The following is a 25,454-nucleotide window of genomic DNA, read 5'->3' on the forward strand; positions in this document are numbered from 1 at the left end:
ACCCCCATTACTCCAACTCTCTGCATCTCCAACACTCTGTACCCCCATTACTCCACCTTTCCGCTTCTCCAACACTCAGCACCCCCATTACTCCACCTCTCTGCATCTCCAACACTCTGTACCCCCATTACTCCACCTTTCCGCTTCTCCAACACTCAGCACCCCCATTACTCCACCTCTCTGCACCCCAATTACTCCACCTCCCTGCACCCCTTTTACTCTACCTCTCTGCATCTCCAACACTCTGCACCCCCATTACTCCACCTCTCTGCATCTCCAACACTCTGCACCTCCATTACTCCACCTCTCTGCATCTCCAACACTCTGCACCCCCATTACTCCACCTCTCTGCACCCCAATTACTCCACCTCCCTGCACCCCTTTTACTCTACCTCTCTGCATCTCCAAAACTCTGCACCCCCATTATTCCACCTCTCTGCATCTCCAACACTCTGCACCCCTATTACTCCACCTCTCTGCATCTCCAACACTCTGCACCCCCATTACTCCACTTTTCTGCTTCTCCAACACTGTGTGATTAGTGAAGAATGGTGACCGCCCTGTGTGTGAGCTCAGCCCCTCCTCCTCCCCGTACACCACACACCTTCCTGTCATTGTATCACCCAGGATAAGGCAACTCCGTCCCACCTCAGCCCCGCCTCCTCTCAGTCAGCTGTTCTTAAGTCTTAAAATGTCATCATACCTGGAAAATGTCTTGTGCGCATGCGCACCGGGGCTCGCACCAGCTGGATGTGACGTAGGGACACTGGAAGAATGGTGACGGCCCACTTTTTGAAGCACCACTTTTATGCACTTCTTTGCTCATGGACATTTTTTTACTTATGCCTACTTACATTTAAGTATATTTATTTATTGTCTTCCAAGCACTTTATTGTCTTCATTACACTATTGTGATGCATGAATTGTTTTGACTCATTGATGTCACTGATGGTTCACCATATTTTTTAGTATTCATTGTCTGCATTTTTTACTCATTTATTCAAGTACTGTTCATCATTTGTAGCATTTCCACTATTACTATATATTCATCACATTTTACTACTATTTGGTACCTGGCCATTATTTAGCCATTGATTATAGCCTCATTTACTGTATGTTGGGGATTCGCATCAGTCTTGGATGGGTGCAGTGTGCGATTCCTAGCATACTGTTACTCCATTTATTTTCTCATTACGCTTTTCTTGTTATTCATTCACCAGCTGTGATTCATAGTTTACTGATACTCCATTTTTATTTTCATATTATATTTTTTTCTGGTGATTATCTATTCACTGGAAATTAGCGCCAATTTGCTCCATACTTACCTTTATACCATGGTGGTGACACCTTAAAATTGGCAGATTTTTTCTCCTTCTTTGTTCCTCTCTCTTCTCCGATTTATTTATACCCTTTTTTTCTTAATTTCAAATGTTTGATTACATCCACTTCATTGGTAGCGCATTGGTCCCCTAATTCCATCAGTTGATGAAGTGTGGCCCCCCTCCGTTGGTATTCTCAAGCCAGTATCATATTCATGGAAATAGCTGACATGGACAGAAGCTGATCAGCTCCTCTAGATGTAGTTTTGATCTTCCTTCTCTCCCTGCCTCAGCTGAGGTCATCAGCACATCTACTGACCAACTTAATAGACAGACAGCATGAAGGGGAAGGAAAAAGACTTGTAGTGCATTACCTTTTTCAAAAGATTTATTAAGAATGTAGGTGCACTTACATCAGATGAGAGAATAAGCGTGGAGGGTGGTAAAGCTGGATGTGACGTAGAGGACCGGAAGTACCGGAAGTAACGCGGGTCCAGAATTACGAACAGCTGACTGACAGAAGGCGGGGCTGAGGTGGGACGGAGTTGCCTTCTCCTGGGTGATACAATGACAGGAAGGTGTGTGGTGTACGGGGAGGAGGAGGGGCGGAGCTCACACACTGGGCAGTCACCATTCTTCACTAATCTATAATAATAATAGCCAAGTGTCTCTCCCAACGGCTGTCCTGGGGCACATGCGCATTAGCGCATTTCCACGGACACAGGGAAAGCAAGCAGACGCAGAGACACTTGGCTTTAATTAATATAGATAAAGCAAATAATAATAAATAATAATAATAAAATAAAATAGATTTATATATGCTGAAAAAGGTGGCGATAATGGCCGAAAATAAACTCATATTAATTAAAATTTATGATTTTAATTAAAAAGTCAAATATAGGGGGAGACTATTGATGAGGAGGACTGGGATCGCTGGGCGACTATGGTGCACAGGGGGATACTCAACACTACCCTGGTGGAGGCAAACTATAAAGTGCTATCTCGGTGGTACTTGGTGCCGACGAGGCTGGCCAAATTATTTCCGGGTGCCTCCCCCCTGTGTTTTCGACACTGTGGACAGCACGGGGATATGTATCATGTGTGGTGGAGTTGTCCGAAGGTCCGGCGGTTCTGGATCCGGGTGATTAACCTGATCCACTTGGCGACGGGTCAGAGGATTAACAGAGACGCAAGGGCGGTGCTGTTCTCGGACTTGCCGGTTGAGATCCCTAGACATACCCGTTCTCTGATATTCTTTATTCTCCTGGCAGCAAAAATTACTGTGGCACGGGCTTGGAAAACCCCAGTGCTAAATATAGTACATGTCAAAACCAAAATGTCGTGGATTATGCTTAATGAAAAGTTGGCCAGCATTCGTATGGACAGGCAGCGTAGATTTGACCAAGTGTGGAGCCCCTGGGTGGCGTACTTACAGGCTCCGTAGTCGTGGCTGGGTGGCTTGCAGTCCGGTGCGGGGGGACATGGGATGGGTGGCTACTCACTTTCATCCTCGGACTGTTCTTCTCTTGGTCTTTTTCTTTCTGGCTCTTTTCCTCTCTATGGTTTTCCTGATTTCTTGCCTGGATAATTCTAGTTCTACCCATGGTGACGTGGGCTGTCTTTCTTCTTTTCCTTCTCTTTTTGCTCCTCTGCTTTTCTGTTTCTTTCCTCTTTTGGGGGTCTGGCTGCTGGAGGGGCATTCTTGGCTCCGGGTACGGAACCCTGGCTTGGGGTCTCTGCTAGGGGCCGAGGAAGCTTTCTACTGTTTGGCCGTCGGTGGGAGCCGGTTGGTTTCCCCTTCTGGGGAGAGAGGCTAGGGTGGGCTTCACCCTTCCGTGGACACAGTTTGTGCCCATTGGGGGTGTCTGGGGGGGGGGGGGGGAGCCCTCTGCCGGCCGATATCTTGTCGGAAGTTTGGTGAGTCTTCTGGACTCTTGATGTGTCTCTGGTGGAGGGGACTACGGTGGTTGTGATCTACTGTACTTCACGGTCTATTTATATTACTGTTGGCCTGGTTGCTAATACTGTTTGGAGAGCCATATTTTGTTATTTTGTTATGTGTTGTTCGGAAATGAATGCCTTTGCACAGGCCACCCCCTTTTCTCTTGTCTATGTTCCCTTTTTTTACAGTTCCAAATTATGCTGTATGACTTTAATACGTTGTTTAAAAATCAATAAAAAACTATTGAATACTAAAAAGTCAAATATAATACAATTTTATATATATATATATATATATATATATACACAACATCTCACAAAAGTGAGTACACCCCTCACATTTCTGTAAATATTTTATTCTATCTTTTCATGTGACAACACTGAAGAAATGACACTTTGCTACAATGTAAAGTAGTGAGTGTACAGCTTGTATAACAGTGTAAATTTACTGTCCCCTCAATAACTCAACACACAGCCATTAATGTCTAAACCGCTGGCAACATAAGTGAGCATACCCCCTAAGTGACAATGTCCAAATTGGGCCCAATTAGCCATTTTTCCTCCCAGATGTCATGTGACTCGTTAGTGTTACAAGGTCTCAGGTGTGAATGGCGAGCAGGTATGGTAAATTTGGTGTTATCGCTCTCACTCTCTCATACTGGTCACTGAAAGGTGAACATGGCACCTCATGGCAAAGAACTCTCTGAGGACCTGAAAAAAAGAATTGTTGCTCTACATAAAGACGGTCTAGGCTATAAGAAGATTGCTATGACCCTGAAACTGAGCTGCAGCACGGTGGCCAAGACCATACCGTGGTTTAACAGGACAGGTTCCACTCAGAACAGGCATCGCCATGGTCAACCAAAGAAGTTGAGTGCACATGCTCAGAGTCATATCCAGAGGTTGTCTTTGGGAAATAGATGTATGAGTGCTACCAGCATTTCTGCAGAGGTTGAAGGGGAGGGGGGGTCAGCCTGTCAGTGCTCAGACCATACGCCGCACACTGCATCAAATTGATCTGCATGGCTGTCATCCCAGAAGGAAGCCTCTTCTAATGATGATGCACAAGAAAGCCCACAAACAGATTGCTGAAGACAAGCAGACTAAGGACATGGATTACTGGAACCATGTCCTGTGGTCTGATGAGACCAAGATAAACTTATTTGATTCAGATGGTGTCAAGTGTGTGTGGCGGCAACCAGGTGAGGAGTACAAAGACAAGTGTGTCTTGCCTACAGTCAAGCATGGTGGTGGGAGTGTCATGGTCTGGGGCTGCATTAGTGCTGCCAGCACTGGGGAGCTAGGGTTCATTGAGGGAACCATGAATGCCAACATGTACTGTGACATACTGAAGTAGAGCATGATCACCACCCTTCAGAGACTGGGCCCCAGGGCAATATTCCAACATGATAACGACCCCAAACACACCTCCAAGACGACCACTGCCTTGCTAAGAAAGAAGCTGAGGGTAAAGGTGATGAACTGGTCAAGCATGTCTCCAGACCTAAACCCAATTGAGCATCTGTGGGGCATCCTCAAACAGAAGGTGGAGGAGCGCAAGGTCTCTAACATCCACCAGCTCTGTGATGTCACCATGGAGGAGTGAAAGAGGACTCCAGTGGCAACCTGTGAAGCTCTGGTGAACTCCATGCCCAAGAGGGTTAAGGCAGTGCTGGAAAATAATGGTGGCCACACAAAATATTGACACTTTGGGCCTAATTTTGGCATTTTCACTTAGGGGTGTACTCACTTTTGTTGCCAGTGGTTTAGACATTAAGTGCCGGTTCACATTTGTGCGGCTGCGGAGATCGCATGTAATTCGGAGCACACTGCTCCTTCATTACATGCGATCTCATGTGCGGTGCAAATTTCAGCCATACACTTTGTATGGCTGAATTCGCACTGTATCCGCACCAAAGACGCACAGGAGGCATTTTTTGAGCCGCATCAAAATCGGATCGCACAGTGGTTAACACTTGTGCGATCCGATTCTGTGCGTACTTGCAGATTGCACTGCGATATGCAATCAAACTGGGGGTGTCGTTAACTTTTTATTGACACCCCCTGCGTATCGCATATGGCAGTGTGAACTGCCAGATGTGCGGATGCGATGCGGGAACAAGCTGCATATTTGCAGCCTTCCCGCATCGCATAAGTGTGAACCGAGCCTTATGGCTGTGTGTTGAGTTATTTTGAGGAGACAGCAAATTTACACTGTTATACAAGCTGTACACTCACTACTTTACATTGTAGCAAAGTGTCATTTCTTCAGAGCCCATTCACACTAGGGCGACTTATGAGGCGACTTGTGTCGCCCCAGGTCGATTGACATAACAAAAGCAATGTCAATCAATCAGTGCCGTCTTAATTGGCACTACTGACGTCGCTCCAACTTCAGAAAAGGGTTCTGTACTACTTTGAGGCAACCTGTGATCCGACTTGTCCCATATACTTCAATGGGAGTCGCCTCCTTATCTTAATTGAAGCGACTTGTTATCAGACTTTCCATAAAAATGGTCCTGAACAAGAAAAAAAGAGCATTTTTCCTACAGTGTCTGGGGGGTCAAAAAAGTGTCCCTGTGAATTTTCATCTCTGTAGCATGCCCAGAACCCCCAAAAAATTATAATTTTTCTTATAATTTTTATTAGAACATTAATACGGCTTCTCTCCAACTTGCCTTTTTTCTTGCAGGCATTTATCGGGCATTTTTGGAGGCAGGCATGACTTTTTTTGGATTTAGTGTCTGGGGTGTCTAAAAAGTGTCCCTGTGAAGTTTCAGCTCTGTAGCATGTCCAGAACCCCAAAAAAAATTAGCATTTTTCTTATAATTTTTATTAGAACATTAATACGGCTTCTCTCCACCTTGCATTTTTTCTTGCAGGCATTTATCGGACATTTTTTTGGCGTCTCTGGAGGCAGGCATGACTTTTTTTGGATTAGTGTCTGGTTGGTCTTAAAAGTGTCCCTGTGAAGTTTCAGCTCTGTAGAATGTCCAGAGCCAGAAAAAAAAAAGCATTTTTCTTATAATTATTAATACAGCAGTGTGGGTTCAGTGGGTTCAGTGTGGGTTCTGGACATGCTACAGAGCTGAAACTTCACAGGTACACTTTTTAGACCCCCCAGACACTAATCCAAAAAAAGTCATGCCTGCCTCCAGAGACGCCAAAAAAATGCCCGATAAATGCCTGCAAGAAAAAATGCAAGGTGGAGAGAAGCCGTATTAATGTTCTAATAAAAATTATAAGAAAAATGCTAATTTTTTTGGGGTTCTGGACATGCTACAGAGCTGAAACTTCACAGGGACACTTTTTGGACCCCCCAGACACTAAATCCAAAAAAAGTCATGCCTGCCTCCAAAAATGCCCGATAAATGCCTGCAAGAAAAAAGGCAAGTTGGAGAGAAGCCGTATTAATGTTCTAAGAAAAATGATAATCTTTTTATGGTTCTGGACATGCTACAGAGCTGAAACTTCACAGGTACACTTTTTAGACCCCCCAGACACTAAAGACATGCCTGCCTCCAAAGACGCCCAAAAAATGCCCGATAAATGCCAGCAAAAAAAAAGGAAAGGGAAATTAGGTAACAACAAATCATATTCTGATTGGCCAAATACAAAGTCCTACAAAGTCGTCTCGCGTCAAGTCGCTCCGAAGTCGCGCTGAAGTCGCGCTAGAAGTCGCCCCTTATGAGGCGACTTTAGTGGTCGCGGCAGTGTGAACCGGCTCTCAGTGTTGTCACATGAAAAGATAGAATAAAATGTTTACAAAAATGTGAGGGGTGTACTCACTTTTGTGATATACTGTGCGTGTCTGTGTGTGTGTGTGTATATATATATATATATATTTTTTTTTTACTGTTGTTTCGGGGTTACCGGTAAATGCATCCTGAATTTTCAGTTTCAGTCCAGAAAAAACGAAAAAGTCCAATCTGCAACACCTTGTAAATTTATAAACTGATTTTTTTGATGGGTGTGTGCCGCCCTGACTAGCTTGTACATATATGTGTGTGTGTGTGTGTGTGTGTGTGTGTGTGTGTATATAGAAACACATTTTTAGATTTTATAAAAGTAAAATTACAATACAGTTGCCTAACACAATTATACCTCCCCTTTAAATAAAAGGCTGCTGATTACTCAGCAACAAAGTAAAATGGATTTCATTGGATTATTTCATCTATTCCACAACATGATAAATGTACGGACACATGGGACAGGATCTCTTTAAGGAACAAACATTTATTCCTGCAGTAGGTGGTGTAAGAAGAGACGGGGCTCGTGTGAAATGTAATCTCGGATATCCTGGAATAGATTGTATCCGGTCTACAAGGACACATGGAAAACTCTCCAGGAGGCTCCTATTCTTACTGGAGTCTGAGACTCAATCCCAACCCCGGACATACAGACAATGGAGGGGTAAAAGGGAACCTGTCATTACAAATACACACTGACACCAATATAAGCTCCTAATAGAGGATGGACTGTGACTTTCTGCATTCATTAAGCCAGGTCTCACACATCCACTACTGGGTCAGGGCTTGAGCTTTCCAATAAGAACCAAGCATGAGCTTTAGTGATTGCTGAGCTACAAGTTTGAGTCATTAGAGCGTGTGTCAGACCTCTGCAGAGAGACCCCTGCTTCCACACAGAAAGAAAGGGTCCTACTCTGCGTCCTGCTGGCAGGGGACAGTCTTTTCTACTCAGGTTGTGGCTGCTTTCTAACAAAAATTACCTGAAAAACTTTGCAGCACTTTGTGTTTTGATTTAACTGAAATGTATCTAGCTAGCAAAGGCATTTATAACTTTTTTAAGGTGTTTGATTTATTTATTTGATTTTTTTTTTTTAAATATTCCATAGAAAATAAAATCATTTTCGGAAGACAAAATCGCCAGAAGAAAGCCTAATTTGTCACACACACACAAAAAAAAAACCAATGAGGGGCATTCGTCCAAATTGGAGTTGCCAGAATCTGGAGCCTTTGTGCATTGCAACCAATCAGCTTCTATCTTCAGCTTATTCAGGTAACCTTTGAAAATAAAATATAAAATTGGATTGGTTCCCGTACACAGCGGCACCAGATTCTGGAAACTCCAGTTTTAATAAATGCCCCCCTTCTTTGGGGGGAATTAGGCTTTCTTCGGACAATATTGTCTTACAAATATTATTTTTTATTCTATAATTCTATATTTTGCCCTGTTTAAAAGGACACTAAAATTAGGTTTTTGGTACATAGCACGGCAAACAGTGTACATTGTTACGTCAAATTTTGATTTAGCCATAGTCTTTTGACTAAAATTTTTTCGTTTTAGCCCTATTGGCAAAGATATTTGAAAATTCAAAAGATTTTTTTTTTTTTTTTTTCCCATTATTTTTTTGACACACTAAAAAAAACAAACAACTAAAAACAAAAAAATATATTACGGGTAAAAAAATAATAATAAATAACAGCTAAGGGAAAAAGAAGAGGAAGGAGTTAATTTAGACTAAGGCAGTTAAAGTATAACTAAAGGCAAATTTTTTTTTTTTTTCTCGTATTTTGGATAGAGTGGAGAAGGATTAGAAACCCTGGCATGTTTTTATTGCTGTCTGTTCCCTGTGTTAGGGAAATTTACCCCCTCTAGTTTAAGGGCAATGCAGTTAGTGCATGTTGGGAAAGTGCGTGATTTTGCTCCATTCCTGACGTGTGAATGTAGCGTTAGTTCTACTTTAACTTAAGACTAATAAGAGGTTAGTCGTAATAAGAAGAAATAGATTATTTTCCTTAACCCCCTTGGAGCCTAAGCCTTTTTCTGACATACGTTGCTTACAAGTTAAAATCAGTATTTTTTGCTAGAAAAGTAGCAAACATTTCTATCTATCTATCTATCTATCTATCTATCTATCTATCTATCTATCTATCTATCTATCTATCTATCTATCTATCTATCTATCTATCTATCTATCTATCTATCAGGGCTCGACAAACCCTGGGCGCCAGGTCGCATTGGCGACTAGAATTAGCGACCTGGCGCCTGGGGTGCCCTGCAAGAGGTGTCCTGTCCCTTTTGCGCCCACCCCAACCACCGAGTGCACGGCTTCCGCGCCGTCCGAAAATTTAGGCCGCGGCTTTTCGGGCCTTCTTCAGTGAGAGAACGGGGAACTGGCGCCCTCTTGTGGTGGCCGGGAGTTTGACAAGCAGTAACTAATGGCTGTTTCCCCTGCCTGTCCTCAATGCCTGTCCATCTCCTTCCCCAAGAGGAGATGAGAGGGAAGTTTTTGCAGGCTTCATCTCCCTGTCCACTTACCTTTGCTTAAAAGGTAAGTGGACAGGGAGTGTGGTTATTATTATTATTAATTTATTTTTTAAATTATTAAAAAAAAAAGTATTATTTTTCTTTTTTTTTTTAATTATTATTAAAAAAAATTATTTTTCTTTTTTCAATTATAAAAAAATAAATAAAAAATCATTTATTTTTCTATTTTTATTTCAATTATTTTATAAAAAAATTATATATTATATAATAATATAATTTATTTTTTTTCCTCATCGCCATGCCCACAGCCGAAGGCCCCTTTCACACGGGCTGTCTGATCAGGTCCGCCTGTCAGTTTTTCAGGCAGACCTGATGGGACCCTTCAGTCTCCTCTATGGAGCGGTAATCTGCCACCATCTGATCCTGTCTGCCAAAAACAGACGGATGGTGGTTCTATTTTCTATCCATCCCCTGGATCGGATCAGATGGCATTGGATGGAAACAGACAGACAGTCTGTTTCCATCCGATTGCGCTATAGAGGAGAGTGGGGTTCTAGTCCTCTTTATGTGTAAATTTAGTATGTTATTTTTATGGAAATAAAGCTTGGAAAAAAAAAAAACTGGCTCCTAACTTTTTTAGCTGGCTCCTAGATTTCAGGAAAATTTGTCAAGCCCTGATATACTGTATATTGCGAAGGGGTCAAATACTTATTTCACTCATTAAAATGCAAATTAGTTAGACCTTTCCCTATCAGACGTTTGTTGGAGGTGTTCATCTGTTACAGGGACACCACTCCATATTTGGTGGGATTGCCCTTCAGTTTGGAAACTGTGGGAGACGATTTTTACTCTGTACTGCAGGCTGATGTTGACCTCTCTTCAACCCACACCAGAAATGGCCCTATTGTCAATCATACCGGGGTCATTTTGATCCATCAAAAAAGACATCCTGTGACACTTCTTAGCCACAACAAGGGTAGCAATATCTAGACATTGGAAAACATCGGATATGCCTTCTCTGGACCGTGGAGGTGGACAAGATTGGAGACTTGGAATGTCTGTTGGCGCAGGAGAATGGGAAACTGGACCAATTCTCCACCACATGGTCATCTTGGTTCGTGTTCCGATTTTTTAGCAGACTTCTTTCACCGGGCCAAGGGCGTAACAGATACTGGTACCCCTGTGCCATGATGGAGTGCGTACAACCTTCACAACACTTTCCTTATTACCTCTTCTGTCTCATTTATATTCTCCCCCTTATATTTCTGCCTTGAACTTTTTTGAGCTACCTTTACACCAAATTATGGCAAAAATCCCATGTATATAACAACTCTAATGACCTTATCCACTTAAGCCCCGGAAGATTTTACCCCCTTCCTGACCAAGGGGTATTTTGCGATTCGGCACTGCGTGAATTTAACAGACAAGTGCGACACTGTACCCAAACGAATTTGACGTCCTTTTTTTCCCACAAACAGAGCTTTCTTTTGGTGGTATTTGATCACCTGTGCGATTGTTTGATCATGCGCTAAAAACAAAAAAAAGAGCGACAATTTTGCAAAAATAACAATATTTTTCCAATTTTTTTATATGAAATTCCCCCCCAAAAAAATGTAAAAATCAAAATTTTTTTAAATTTTTGGCCAATTTGTTTTATGCTACATGTGTTTGGTAAAAAAAAAATCACAATAAGCATATTTTGATGGTTTGCGCAAAAGTTATTGCGTTTACTAACTAAGGGAAAGATTTTTGTCATTTTTTTTTTTTAACGAGTAATGGCGGCGATCTGTGATTTTTTTTGCGGGACTGCGACAGTGCGGCGGACAGATCGGACCCTTGACTGACATTTTTGACAATTTTGGGGTTACCAGTGACATTACTGCAGTAATCAGTGCTATAAATATGCACTGTTACTGTAAAATTACACTGGCAGTGAAGGGGTTAAGTTTATTGGAGAGGGAGGGGTTAAGTGTGTCCCTAGGGGCGTGCTTCTAACTGTGATTGGATGTGGCTTGATGTGTAACAGCAAAGATCAACGGTCCTACATAGCAGGGCCGAGTGATCTGCGCTTTTACACAGGAAAGAATGACAGGCGGCTTTGTTTACATTAGCCGCCTGCCTTTCTCCCTCTCTACCCGACGATCGCGAGTGACCGGTGGACATCGGGTCCGCCGGTCACACGTGCCGGCTTCATCGGGTACGAGCGGGGGCGGAAGCGCGCCTCCGGCGGCGCGCGCTCGCCCCCTATTCGCTCGCTCCCAGGCTAGTGACGTACCGGTACGTCACTTTGCCTGGGAGGGGCTGACCGTCACCGTATATAGTCGGGCGGCGGTCGGCAAGTGGGTAACAGATCATATCCTACTGTGAGAAGGAGGTTATTGACGTAACTCACGATATCCTTTCCAATATAATGGGTCCATTTGCTTTTTTGGTGGCCTATGGGGTCTATTACATGTATTTCAATGCGGAAACCTTTGGAGGTCTTTATTATTCTTTTTTACGTCCGAAATTGCCATAATGTTGTAACTATGCTAATTTTCTTATGATCCTTATCTTTGTATATCTTGGTACATAACTTTTTATACTGTTGTACATTCTTTTTCTATTCATCTTTTAATAAAATAAGATTGAACAAAATGCAAATGAATTTATAACTTTTTTTGGAAATGCGTTCTTCTGGATATTTTTGTTGTTATTCTGTCTCTCACTGGTAGAATAAACCGACCATTAAAATTATAGACTGATCATTTTTTTTGTCAGTTGGCAAACGTACAAAATCAGCAGGGGGTCAAATACTTTTTTTCCCCCTCACTGTACTAGTAAATTATTTGCCACATAGATGTATAATTTATACCAAAAGCAGAGATTGATCTGGTTAGTGATGTTGGGCTGCTATTATTTTGAACACAACTGTACATGATTATAAATTTATTGCACAATAGCAGAATTCATGTTGACAAATTTATAGACATAATAAAATACCAACAAAAATAAATTATATTCAGCTGTTCCATTAAAAGTAGTCATAATACACACAATAAATTCATAAAAATTGGTAATTTTCATATACATGATATTTTTCAATGGAGATACAAACCGTATATACTCGAGTAAGCCGACTTTTTCAGCATGTTTTTTTATGCTGAAAAAGCCCCCCTCGGCTTATACTCAAGTCACGGTCTCACTTACCTTTTAAAAAAGGCGCCGCCCGGCGCCAACACGTCACCGCGCATGCGCCGTCTGCCCGGGAATAGTCGTACGTGTACGGGCTTTCCTGAGATTCGGCGGCGCATGCGCGGTGACGTGTTGGCGCCGGGCGGCGCCATTTATAAATGTAAGGTGCCTCACCGACAGGTAAGTGAGACTCCTCCGCAGCCCTTGCATTTCCTCATGCAGTGCTGCGGGCATGGTACAGGACATTCTCCTGTACCATGCCCGCAGCACTGCATCTCCTGTACCATCTGTGCCATGCCTGTACTATCACCTGTGCCATGCCTGCACCATCTCCTGTACCATCACCTGTGCCATGCCTGTACCATCTCCTGTGCCATGCCTGTACCATCTCCTGTGCCGTGCCTGTACCATCACCTGTGTCATGCCTGTACCATCTCCTGTGCCATGCCCGTACCATCACCTGTGCCATGCCCGTACCATCACCTGTGCCATGCCCGAACCATCACCTGTGCCATGCCCGAACCATCTCCTGTGCAATGCCTGAACCATCACCTGTGCCGTGCCTGAACCATCACCTGTGCCATGCCTGTACCATCTCCTGTGCCATGCCTGTACCATCTACTGTGCCATCTCTTGTGCCATGCCTGTACCATCGCCTGTGCCATGCCTGTACCATCTCCTGTGCCATGCCTGTGCCATCTCTTGTGCCATGCCTGTGCCATCTCCTGTGCCATGCCCGTACCATCACCTGTGCCATGCCCGAACCATCACCTGTGCCATGCCCGAACCATCACCTGTGCCATGCCTGAACCATCTCCTGTGCCATGCCTGAACCATCTACTGTGCCATGCCCAAACCATCACCTGTGCCATGCCTGTACCCTCTCCTGTGCCATGCTTGTACCATCTCCTGTGCCATCTCCTGTACCATGCCTGTACCATCTCCTGTGCAATGCCTGTACCATCTCCTGTGCAATGCCTGTACCATCTCCTGTGCCATGCTTATGCCATCTCCTGTACCATCTCCTGTACCATGCCCACAGCCCTGCATCTCCTGCACCATGCCCGCAGCCCCTGTTTTGGTTCTCGTGGTGGTCCAGTTGGGTCCAGTAGCTGCTGCATTTCCCAGCCTAGGCCTATAGTCGAGTCAATAAGTTTTCCCACTTTTTTGTGGTAAAATTAGGTGCCTCGGCTTATACTCGAGTATATACGGTAATTTTAGCAAATGGAAATACATGAGTACAAAATTCCTAGCAATCCACAAATTTCTTTGGCATCCTATAACTCTACGCGTTTTGTGGATCAAGGTCCACATCCTCAGGAGTAGATGTAAGATTTGTCATCTCAAAAGAAGGGGGGAGAGAAAAAAAAAAATCAGCTCTGTGAGTGGGGGGGTACCAGGGAGTGTCTGCCCCGGGGGGGCTGTGGCTACGTGACCCAAACAGACCGTGAGGACAATTGGAAGGCGGACCAAGGTTCCATAATGAGGTGAATCCATAGCTTATGTGTATAGGTGATGCCACAATAACCGGTTCCCGCCTGCCCGCCGCCTATTTACTGCGGCAGTGCAACTCTCCTGCGCGAACCGACGTAGACCTACGTCGGTCGCCCGCCTGCACCTAGGGGGCGAGCGCGTGCCAGCGGCGGCGCGCTCCCGCCCCCACTCAGCAGCAGGGACGCTAATGCACAGGGCAGGCGGCTCCGACTGCTACCTGACACCCGCTATCGCTCCCCAATGAGAGAGAAGGACGGGCAGCTGTTGTAAACACGACCGTTCTTCTCTCTAAAATGATCACAGAGCGCCTGTGATCCTTCTATATAGGAACACAGGTCTTTATGATCATTTCACAAGCAACTCCCCCCACAGTTAGAATCACTCCCCTAGGCTCACATCTATCACCCACAGTGTCAACCCCTTCCCTGCCAGTGTCATTATTACAGTAGCAGTGCATATTTTTAGCACTGATTACTGTAGTAATGTCACTGGTCCCCCCAAAAGTGTCAAAAATGTCAGTTAGGAGTCCGATCTGTCTGCTTCAATGTCTCAGTCCCGCTAAAAATCGCAGATTGCCGCCATTGCTAGTAAAAAAAAAAAACAATAAAAATGACATAAATGTTTCCCCTAGTTTGTAGACGCGATAACTTTTGCGCAAACCAATCAATATACGCTTATTGCAATTTTTTCTTTTTACTAAGAATATGTAGCAGAAAACAAATTGGCCTAAAATGTTAAAAAATTTAGATTTTTTTAAATTTTTTTTTTGAGAATGTTATATAGCAGAAAGTGAAAAATATTTTTTTTTTTTCAGAATGGTTGCTCTTTTTTTTGTTTATAACGCAAAAAATAAAAAAATAAAAATCGCACAGGTGATCAAATACCACCAAAAGAAAGCTCTATTTGTGGGGGAAAAAGGACATCAATTTTATTTGGGTACAGCGTCGCACGTCCGCGCAATTGTCCGTTAAAGTAACGCAGTGCCGAATCGCAAAATATGGCCTGGTCATTAAGGGGGGAAATCTTCCGGTCCACAAGTGGATAAGTCAGCAATAATATATATAAAGATCCATAATATGGAGGAGGGTTCACCGTGTCCACCAGCATGAAACAGCAAAAACATGTGATGAAATTTGTGGATCGCTAGGAATTTTACACTCATGTATTTCTATTTGCTAAAATATTATATCTCCATCTAAAAATATCATATATACAAATATTAACAATTTTTATGCATTTATTATGTGTATTATGACTTTTTATGGACCACCTCAGTATAATTTCTTTTTGTTGATATTTTATAATGTCTATTAAATTGTCAACATGAATTCTGCTATTGTGCAAGAAATTTGTAATCCTGTATAATATTATGATTGGAAGTGATTTGCCTCATTTAACCACTTGCCTACCGGGCACTTAACCCCCCTTCCTGCCCAGGTTAATTCTCAGCTTTCAGCACTGTCGCACTTTGAATGACAATTGCGCGGTCATGCAACATTGTACCCAAATTACATTTTTCTCATTTTTTTCAAACAAACAGAGCTTTCTTTTGGTGGTATTTAATCACCTCTGGTGTTTTAATTTTTTGCTGAACAAACAAGCAAAGACCAAACATTTTGAATAAAAAACAAAACAAAACCGTTTTTATAGTTTGTTTTTAAAATTTTGCAAACAGGTCATTTTTCTCCTTTATTGATGTGCGCTGATGAGAAGGCACTGATAGGCTGCACTGATGGGCACTGATAAAGAGGCACTGATAAGGGGGCACTGGTGGGCACTGATAGGTGGGACTCAAAGGCGCTGTTGGGCACTAATAGGTGGCACTGATGGGCAATGATAGGCACTGGTAGGTGACACTGATGATAGGGCACTGATAGGTGGCACTAATAGGTGGCACTGGTGGGCACTGGCAGGTGGCACTGGGGCACAGATGCTTCTCTCCTCTTCGGAACTGATGTCCCTCTGACAGCAGCCGGCAATCGGCTTCTAGAGCTGATCTCCGGCTGCTGTTTACATCACGTGATCAGCTGTCATTAGCTGACAGCTGATCACATGGTAAGGGGCCGGGACCGGCCCTTTACTGAGATCTGTGATCAGCTGAGTCTCATGGACTCGCTGATCACAGACTGAGCCGCGCTCGCTCCGCAGGGAGCGTACAGGCAGCTCATGCACGGGAGGATGTACAGTGCCTTGCGAAAGTATTCACCCCCTTGAACTTTGCGACCTTTTGCCACATTTCAGGCTTCAAACATAAAGATATAAAACTGTAATTTTTTGTGAAGAATCAACAACAAGTGGGACACAATCATGAAGTGGAACTAAATTTATTGGATATTTCAAACTTTTTTAACAAATAAAAAACTGAAAAATTGAGCGTGCAAAATTATTCAGCCCCTTTACTTTCAGTGCAGCAAACTCTCTCCAGAAGTTCAGTGAGGATCTCTGAATGATCCAATGTTGACCTAAATGACTAATGATGATAAATAGAATCCACCTGTGTGTAATCAAGTCTCCGTATAAATGCACCTGCACTGTGATAGTCTCAGAGGTCCGTTTAAAGCGCAGAGAGCATCATGAAGAACAAGGAACACACCAGGCAGGTCCGAGATACTGTTGTGGAGAAGTTTAAAGCCGGATTTGGATATAAAAAGATTTCCCAAGTTTTAAACATCCCAAGGAGGACTGTGCAAGCGATAATATTGAATTGGAAGGAGTATCAGACCACTGCAAATCTACGAAGACCTGGCCGTCCCTCTAAACTTTCAGCTCATACAAGGAGAAGACTGATCAGAGATGCAGCCAAGAGGCCCATGATCACTCTGGATGAACTGCAGAGATCTACAGCTGAGGTGGGAGACTCTGTCCATAGGACAACAATCAGTCGTATACTGCACAAATCTGCCCTTTATGGAAGAGTGGCAAGAAGAAAGCAATTTCTTAAAGATATCCATAAAAAGTGTCGTTTAAAGTTTGCCACAAGCCACCTGGGAGACACCAAACATGTGGAAGAAGGTGCTCTGGTCAGATGAAACCAAAATCAAACTTTTTGGCAACAATGCAAAACGTTATGTTTGGCGTAAAAGCAACACCGCTCATCACCCTGAACACACCATCCCCACTGTCAAACATGGTGGCGGCAGCATCATGGTTTGGGCCTGCTTTTCTTCAGCAGGGACAGGGAAGATGGTTAAAATTGATGGGAAGATGGATGGAGCCAAATACAGGACCATTCTGGAAGAAAACCTGATGGAGTCTGCAAAAGACCTGAGACTGGGACGGAGATTTGTCTTCCAACAAGACAATGATCCAAAACATAAAGCAAAATCTACAATGGAATGGTTCACAAATAAACATATCCAGGTGTTAGAATGGCCAAGTCAAAGTCCAGACCTGAATCCAATTGAGAATCTGTGGAAAGAACTGAAAACTGCCGTTCACAAAAGCTCTCCATCCAACCTCACTGAGCTCGAGCTGTTTTGCAAGGAGGAATGGGCAAAAATTTCAGTCTCTCGATGTGCAAAACTGATAGAGACATACCCCAAGCGACTTACAGCTGTAATCGCAGCAAAAGGTGGCTACAAAGTATTAACTTAAGGGGGCTGAATAATTTTGCACGCCCAATTTTTCAGTTTTTTTTACTTGTTAAAAAAGTTTGAAATATCCAATAAATTTTGTTCCACTTCATGATTGTGTCCCACTTGTTGATTCTTCACAAAAATTACAGTTTTATATCTTTATGTTTGAAGCCTGAAATGTGGCAAAAGGTCGCAAAATTCAAGGGGGCTGAATACTTTCGCAAGGCACTGTACATGGACGCCCTCCCGGCAATAAAGGTCTGCGCTGTAGCCATCTTTCGGCTATAGCATGGATGGGAAGAGGTTAAAGTCCCGTGACCAATGTTCTCCTTTTTGTATATACATTTAGGGATGGATGCTTATCACTCATGGTGATACCGACCACACTTACATTTTTTTTTTTTTTTTTTTAGTGATACTCTTTAATTGGCTTAGAGTAGATTTGAGATTTAAAGCAGATAGGAGATTTAAACATAATACTACTGTACAGGCAACAATGCCCACCCCCGAGGGCCTAGGGGACGTATCATTGGCACTGTATGGAAAGAGGAATTACAGATACATTGTTGCATTTCAGAGATAAGATGATATCTGGGTAACAAACCAATTATCTTATAGAGTCATAGAACGATGTGTGCGGGGGATACGTACAGTTTGATGATGTGAGGGTGCCGGAATAACTTGAGGTTCTGGATTTCCCGCTTAATTTTACCGACCACATCCAAATTACGAATTTTCTGTCTGTTTAAGATCTTCACAGCCACCTTATGTCCGGTCAGCTGGTGTTCCCCCACTGGAAGGAGAGAGAAGAGACTTTTAGAGCCACCACTTGTCTGTTCTATTCATAGAGTTATCCATCTTATAAATCCATATTTATCCTTTTCCTATCTATCAATCTATCTGGCCCCTGGACACTATTCCTCCCACTGACACCAATGATGGGGCACTATTCCTCCCACTGACACCAATGATGGGGCACTATTCCTCCCACTGACACCAATGATGGGGCACTATTCATCCCACTGACACCAATGATGGGGCACTATTCCTCCCAATGACACCAATGATGGGGCACTATTCCTCCCACTGACACCAATGATGGGGCACTATTCATCCCACTGACACCAATGATGGGGCACTATTCCTCACACTGACACCAATGATGGGGCACTATTCATCCCACTGACACCAATGATGGGGCACTATTCCTCCCACTGACACCAATGATGGGGCACTATTCCTCCCACTGACACCAATGATGGGGCACTATTCATCCCACTGACACCAATGATGGGGCACTATTCCTCACACTGACACCAATGATGGGGCACTATTCATCCCACTGACACCAATGATGGGGCACTATTCCTCCCACTGACACCAATGATGGGGCACTATTCATCCCACTGACACCAATGATGGGGCACTATTCCTCCCACTGACACCAATGATGGGGCACTATTCATCCCACTGACACCAATGATGGGGCACTATTCATCCCACTGACACCAATGATGGGGCACTATTCCTCCCACTGACACCAATGATGGGGCACTATTCCTCCCACTGACACCAATGATGGGGCACTATTCATCCCACTGACACCAATGATGGGGCACTATTCATCCCACTGACACCAATGATGGGGCACTATTCCTCCCACTGATACCAATGATGGGGCACTATTCCTCCCACTGACACCAATGATGGGGCACTATTCCTCCCACTGACACCAATGATGGGGCACTATTCATCCCACTGACACCAATGATGGGGCACTATTCCTCACACTGACACCAATGATGGGGCACTATTCATCCCACTGACACCAATGATGGGGCACTATTCCTCCCACTGACACCAATGATGGGGCACTATTCCTCCCACTGACACCAATGATGGGGCACTATTCATCCCACTGACACCAATGATGGAGCACTATTCCATCCACTGATACCAATGATGGGGCACTATTCCTCCCACTGACACCAATGATGGGGCACTATTCATCCCACTGACACCAATGATGGGGCACTATTCCTCCCAATGACACCAATGATGGGGCACTATTCCTCCCACTGACATCAATGATGGGGCACTATTCCTCCCACTGACACCAATGATGGGGCACTATTCATCCCACTGACACCAATGATGGGGCACTATTCCTCCCACTGACACCAATGATGGGGCACTATTCATCCCACTGACACCAATGATGGGGCACTATTCATCCCACTGACACCAATGATGGGGCACTATTCCTCCCACTGACACCAAAGATGGGGCACTATTCCTCCCACTGATACCAATGATGGGGCACTATTCCTCCCACTGACACCAATGATGGGGAACTATTTCTCCCACTGACCACAGTCTTCCCCCCCTAAAGTCTGAAAAACTGTCCCTTTCTTTAGAAAGTTGAGACCCCTGATCTATCCATTTATCCATCCATCCATCTATCTGTTACATTAAGTGTACCATGAAAGGCGGTGCTGCCATTCAGAACAGCAATTTCCGAACATGGTGTCACTAATGTTTTGTAAATATGAAATAACACGATCGGCGAGGTGTGAGTCTCCCAGCGGCTGCCAATTCCTCGAGACATTCCAAACATCATTAGCGGAGCCCTGAAGGAACTTATTATAATTCCCAGCGCTGTAAAACATACAGGTGGATTGGGCTGGGTGTCGCCGGCGGTGGGGAACGGCGGACGCCACTTTGTGAAAACTGAAAGATCCAAATGAGAAAACTAAGACCATTCATATGAGGGTCACTTCTAATGAACACCTGGCTCCCCTCCTGAGGGCAGAGAAGAGAACCTGTCATTATTTTCTGGAGCAAAAACCCAATTCCGAGCCTCTCTGTGATGTCACTTCTCTCTGATGATCTGATTGGGTGTTTGGAGACTCTAAATAAATGCTCCCCACCGTGGTTCCTTCCTCTGATCCGTATATCACTACAGGACACAGAGGTCACATAGGGATGTTCTGCAGCACGGAATCGCTTCCCATTGAACCCGAAGCTGCTTACACTCACCGGCCACTTTATTAGGTACACCTTGTTAGTACCGGGTTGGACCCACTTTTGCCTTCATTCTTCGTGGCAGAGATACAACAAGGTGTTGGAAACATTCCTCAGAGATTTTGCTCCATAGTGACATGATGGCATCACGCAGTTGCTGCAGATTTGTCGGCTGCACATCCATGATGCCAATCTCCTGTTCCACCAAAGGTGCTCTATTTGATGAGATCTAGTGAGTGTTGAGGCCATTGGAGTACAGTGACCTGATCTGGTGAGTGTGGAGGCCATTGGAGTACAGTGACTTGATCTGGTGAGTGTGGAGGCCATTGGAGTACAGTGACCTGATCTGGTGAGTGTGGAGGCCATTGGAGTACAGTGACCTGATCTGGTGAGTGTGGAGGCCATTGGAGTACAGTGACCGGATCTGGTGAGTGTGGAGTACAGTGACCTGTTCTGGTGAGTGTGGAGGCCATTGGAGTACAGTGACCGGATCTGGTGAGTGTGTAGGCCATTGGAGAACAGTGACCAGATCTGGTGAGTTTGGAGGCCATTGGAGTACAGTGACCTGATCTAGTGAGGGTAGAGGCCATTGGAGTACAATGACCGGATCTGGTGAGTGTGGAGGCCATTGGAGTACAATGACCGGATCTGGTGAGTGTGGGGGCCATTGGAGTATAGTGACCAGATCTGGTGAGTGTGGAGGCCATTAGGCCATTGGAGTACAGTGACCGGATCTGGTGAGGGTGGAGGCCATTGGAGTACAGTGACCTCATCTGGTGAGTGTGGAGTCCATTGGAGTACAGTGACCTGATCTGGTGAGTGTGGAGGCCATTGGAGTACAGTGACCAGATCTGGTGAGTGTGGAGTCCATTGGAGTACAGTCACCAGATCTGGTGAGTGTGGAGGCCATTAGAAGACAGTGACTTGATCTGGTGAGTGTGGAGGCCATTGGAGGACAGTGACCTCATTGTCATGGTGAAGAAACCAGTGGTGAGATGATTGGAGCTTTGTGACATGGTGCATTATCCTGCTGGAAGGAGCCATCAGAAGATGGGGACACTGAAGTCATAAAGTCATGGACATGGTCAGCAACAATACTCAGGTAGGCCGTGGCGTTTAACCGCTTGCCAACCACCCACCGTACATATACTGCAGCAGGTCGGCGAAACAATGTACCTGTATGTCCCATCTCAGGAGCGCTCGTGGGGGCGCGCATGCGCCCATTCGCCAGAGGGGAAGCTGATCTGTGGGGTCGGTGGCCGTGATCGCTCCCTATGGAGACAGAATGGTGGTCTGCCATTGTAAACACGGCAGACCTCTGTTCTGTCAGCAATGAACACAGGGATCCTCCTATTTAGGAACACAGGCCTCTGTGTCCATTCCATAAGTTCATTCCCCCCCCAAAGTTAGAAAACACCCCCTAGGGACATATTTAACCCCCTTTGATCGACCCTGGTGTTAACCCCTTCCCTGCCAGTGTCATTAGTACAGTAACAGTGCATATGTATAGCACTGATTACTGTAGTAATGTCAGTGGTCCCCCCCCAAAAGTGTCAAAAATGTCAGTTAGGGGTCCGATCTGTCCGCCGCAATGTCGCAGTTCCGCTAAAAATCGCAGATCGCCGCCATTACTAGTAAAAAAAAAATTTTGTTTATTGAGAATGTTATATAGCAGAAAGTAAAAAATATTGTTTTTGTTTTTCAGAATTGTCGCTCTTTTTTTGTTTACAGCACAAAAAAAAAAAAAAAAAAAAAAAAAAAATCGCACAGGTGATAAAATACCACCAAAAGAAAGCTCTATTTGTGGGAAAAAAAGGACGTCAAATTTATTTAGGTACAGTGTCGCACGACCGCGCAATTGTCTGTTAAAATAACGCAGTGCCGAATCGCAAAAAATGGCCTGGTCATTAGGGGGGGAAACCTTCCGGTCCAGAAGCTGTTAAACAATGCTCAATTGGTACTAAGGGGTCCAAAATGAGCCAAGAAAATATCCCCCACACCATTACACCACCAGCCTGAACCGGTGATACAAGGCAGGATGGATCCATGCGCCAAATTCTGACCCTACCATCTGAATGTCGCAGCTGAAATGGAGACTCATCAGACCAGGCAACATTTTTTTTTTCTTCTGCTGCTGTAGCCCATCTGCTTCAAGATTGGATGTGTTGTACGTACAGAGATGGTATTCTGCATACCTTGGATGTAACGAGTGGTTATTTGGGTTACTGTTGCCTTTCTATCATCTGGAACCAGTCTGCCCATTCTCCTCTGACCTCAACAAGGCATTTTCCTCCATACAACAGCCGCTCACTGGATATTTTCTCTTTTTCCCACCATTCTCTGTAAACCCGAGAGATGGTTGTGTGTGAAATCCCAGTAGATCAGCAGTTTTTGAAATACTCAGACCAGTCTGTCTGGTGCCAACAATCATGCCATGTTTAAAGTCACTTAAATCCCCTTTCTTCCCCATTCTGATGCTCGGTTTGAACTTCAGCAAGTCGTCTTCACCGCGTCTAGATGCCTAAATGCATTGAGTTGCTGCCATGTGATTGGCTGATTAGCAATTTGTGTTACCAAGCAACTGAACAGGTGTACCTAATAAAGTGGCCGGCCAATGTATATTTTGCTTTCCTTAGCCCCCCCCCCCCCTCCCCTCGCCCTCAACAAGCTAAGGATATTTTTAAATAAATCCTTTCCATTTTCAGTATAAACCATTTTTTCACCCCAATGATGTCATCACTGATTCTCTGTGCTTCTCTATGCAATGCGGGCAGATCATGGCGGGTGGGAGGGGCCAGAGGTGTGCCGTACATGGCTTCCTGAAAAGATCACAGCACCCTGCCTCAGTTCTCCTCCCAAGAGCCCTCAGCCAACAAGCAGTGGGCTGATTTTTGGGAGGAGTTATGAAATATCAAAATGCCTTGATGCCACCCATCAAGGCCTTTTGATATTTGCATAACTCCTCCCAAAATGTCAGCCTGCAGCAGTGGGTGTTCCTTTGCATAGATAACACCCACCTGTGATACTGAGCCTCTATGATTGAGAGACCTGAACTCCAATGAATGAAACGGTGTTCTGTCAGAATATCATACCCTATCAGAATTCCATACCTCCATCATTTCCGGTTGTGGATCAGCTGGGGCTTCGTCATGAATCAGCGGTAGCCGCGTCACCACGTCCTACTGCGCATGCGCAGAATAGGTAGGGCATTTTGATAACATTGTAAAGGGTCAGGCAAAAGAGCTAGTGTGCATGCGCACCAACGGGTCGGGCAGCGGGATCTCTGATAACAAACATCCATCCAATCTCCATGGCCCACACTGCGCTGACCTGACACTGCGCCGAGCCGGCAATCCGATCTCCATGTCAGTGGTGTATTTTGGTTTTGAGCTGCCCTAGGCAAGACTAAAATTGGTCGCCCCCCCCCTTCCCCTCCTATGTAAATTTGCCCCACCCCTTCCTGTTTAACGGATGTGACTCCCTCCAAAATTGAAGGACTACAAGTCCCAGTAAGAACCCCTGAGATCTCACGAGAGGGCGGGGGGGGGGGGGTGAGAGATGGTGGTAGAGAGGGGGGTGGGTAAGGGAGGGTGAGGGGTATGAGAGAGAGAGAGAGGGCGTTGGGGAGAGAGAGAGAGGGGGTTGTTGGGGTATGAGAGAGAGAGAGGGTGTTGGGGGGAGAGAGAGAGGGGGTGATGGGGAGAGAGAGAGAGGGTGTTGGGGGAGAGAGAGAGGGGGTGATGGGGAGAGAGAGGGGGTGATGGGGGAGAGAGAGAAGGGGTGATGGGGAGAAAGAGAGGGGGTGATGGGGAGAGAGAGAGGGGGTGATGGGGAGACAGAGGGGGTGTTGGGGAGAGAGAGGGGGTGTTGGGGGAGAGAGAGAAGGGGTGATGGGGGAGAGAGAGAGGGGGTGATGGGGGAGAGAGAGAGGGGGTGATGGGGAGACAGAGGGGGTGTTGGGGAGAGAGAGGGGGTGTTGGGGAGAGAGAGGGGGTGTTGGGGGAGAGAGAGAAGGGGTGATGGGGAGAGAGAGGGGGTGATGGGGGAGAGAGAGAAGGGGTGATGGGGAGAAAGAGAGGGGGTGATGGGGAGAGAGAGAGGGGGTGATGGGGGAGAGAGAGAAGGGGTGATGGGGAGAGAGAGAGGGGGTGATGGGGAGAGAGAGAGGGGGTGATGGGGAGACAGAGGGGGTGTTAGGGGAGAGAGAGAAGGGGTGATGGGGAGAGAGAGAGGGGGTGATGGGGAGAGACAGAGGGGGTGTTGGGGAGAGAGAGAGAGGGTGATGGGGAGAGAGAGAGGGGGTGATGGGGAGAGAGAGAGAGGGAGGTGTGAGGGGAGAGAGAGAGAGAGAGAGAGAGAGGGTGTTGGGGGAGAGAGAGGGGGGATGAGAGAGAGGGGGTGAGAGAGAGAGGAGGGGGATGAGAGCGAAAGAGGAGGGGATGAGGGAGAGAGAGGAGGGGTCAGAGAGAAGGACCGGGGGTTGAGAGAGAAAGGGAGTGGAAGAGCGAGAGAGGGGGAATAGAGAGGGAGAGGTGAGAGAAAGAGAGAGAGAGAGAGAGAGAGAGAGTGGAGATGGGGGAGGAAGAGGGAGAGGGGGGTGGTGGGAGAGAGAGAGATGGGGGTAGGAGAAGGTGTGACATCACTGATTGCTAGACACCAGGCAGATCTAGAAACCAGTGGCTAATGGAGTCTCAGA

The 25,454-nt window shown here is 45.3% G+C and overlaps 1 protein-coding gene across 1 annotated transcript in view; it reads right to left on the reverse strand.

Annotated features, from left to right (window-relative positions):
• PRKAA2 (protein kinase AMP-activated catalytic subunit alpha 2) overlaps positions 1-25,454 on the reverse strand; it is a 71,974-nt gene that overhangs the window by 36,475 nt on the left and 10,045 nt on the right. Inside the window, exon 2 of the mRNA XM_082264819.1 lies at positions 18,386-18,527. Within this exon, the coding sequence (XP_082120945.1) occupies positions 18,386-18,527 (142 nt within the window). The remainder of the gene's footprint in view (positions 1-18,385; positions 18,528-25,454) is intronic.

This window comes from Pelophylax lessonae, assembly GCF_965119305.1.
Source record: "Pelophylax lessonae genome assembly, chromosome: 8".
Taxonomy (NCBI): Eukaryota; Metazoa; Chordata; class Amphibia; order Anura; family Ranidae; genus Pelophylax; species Pelophylax lessonae.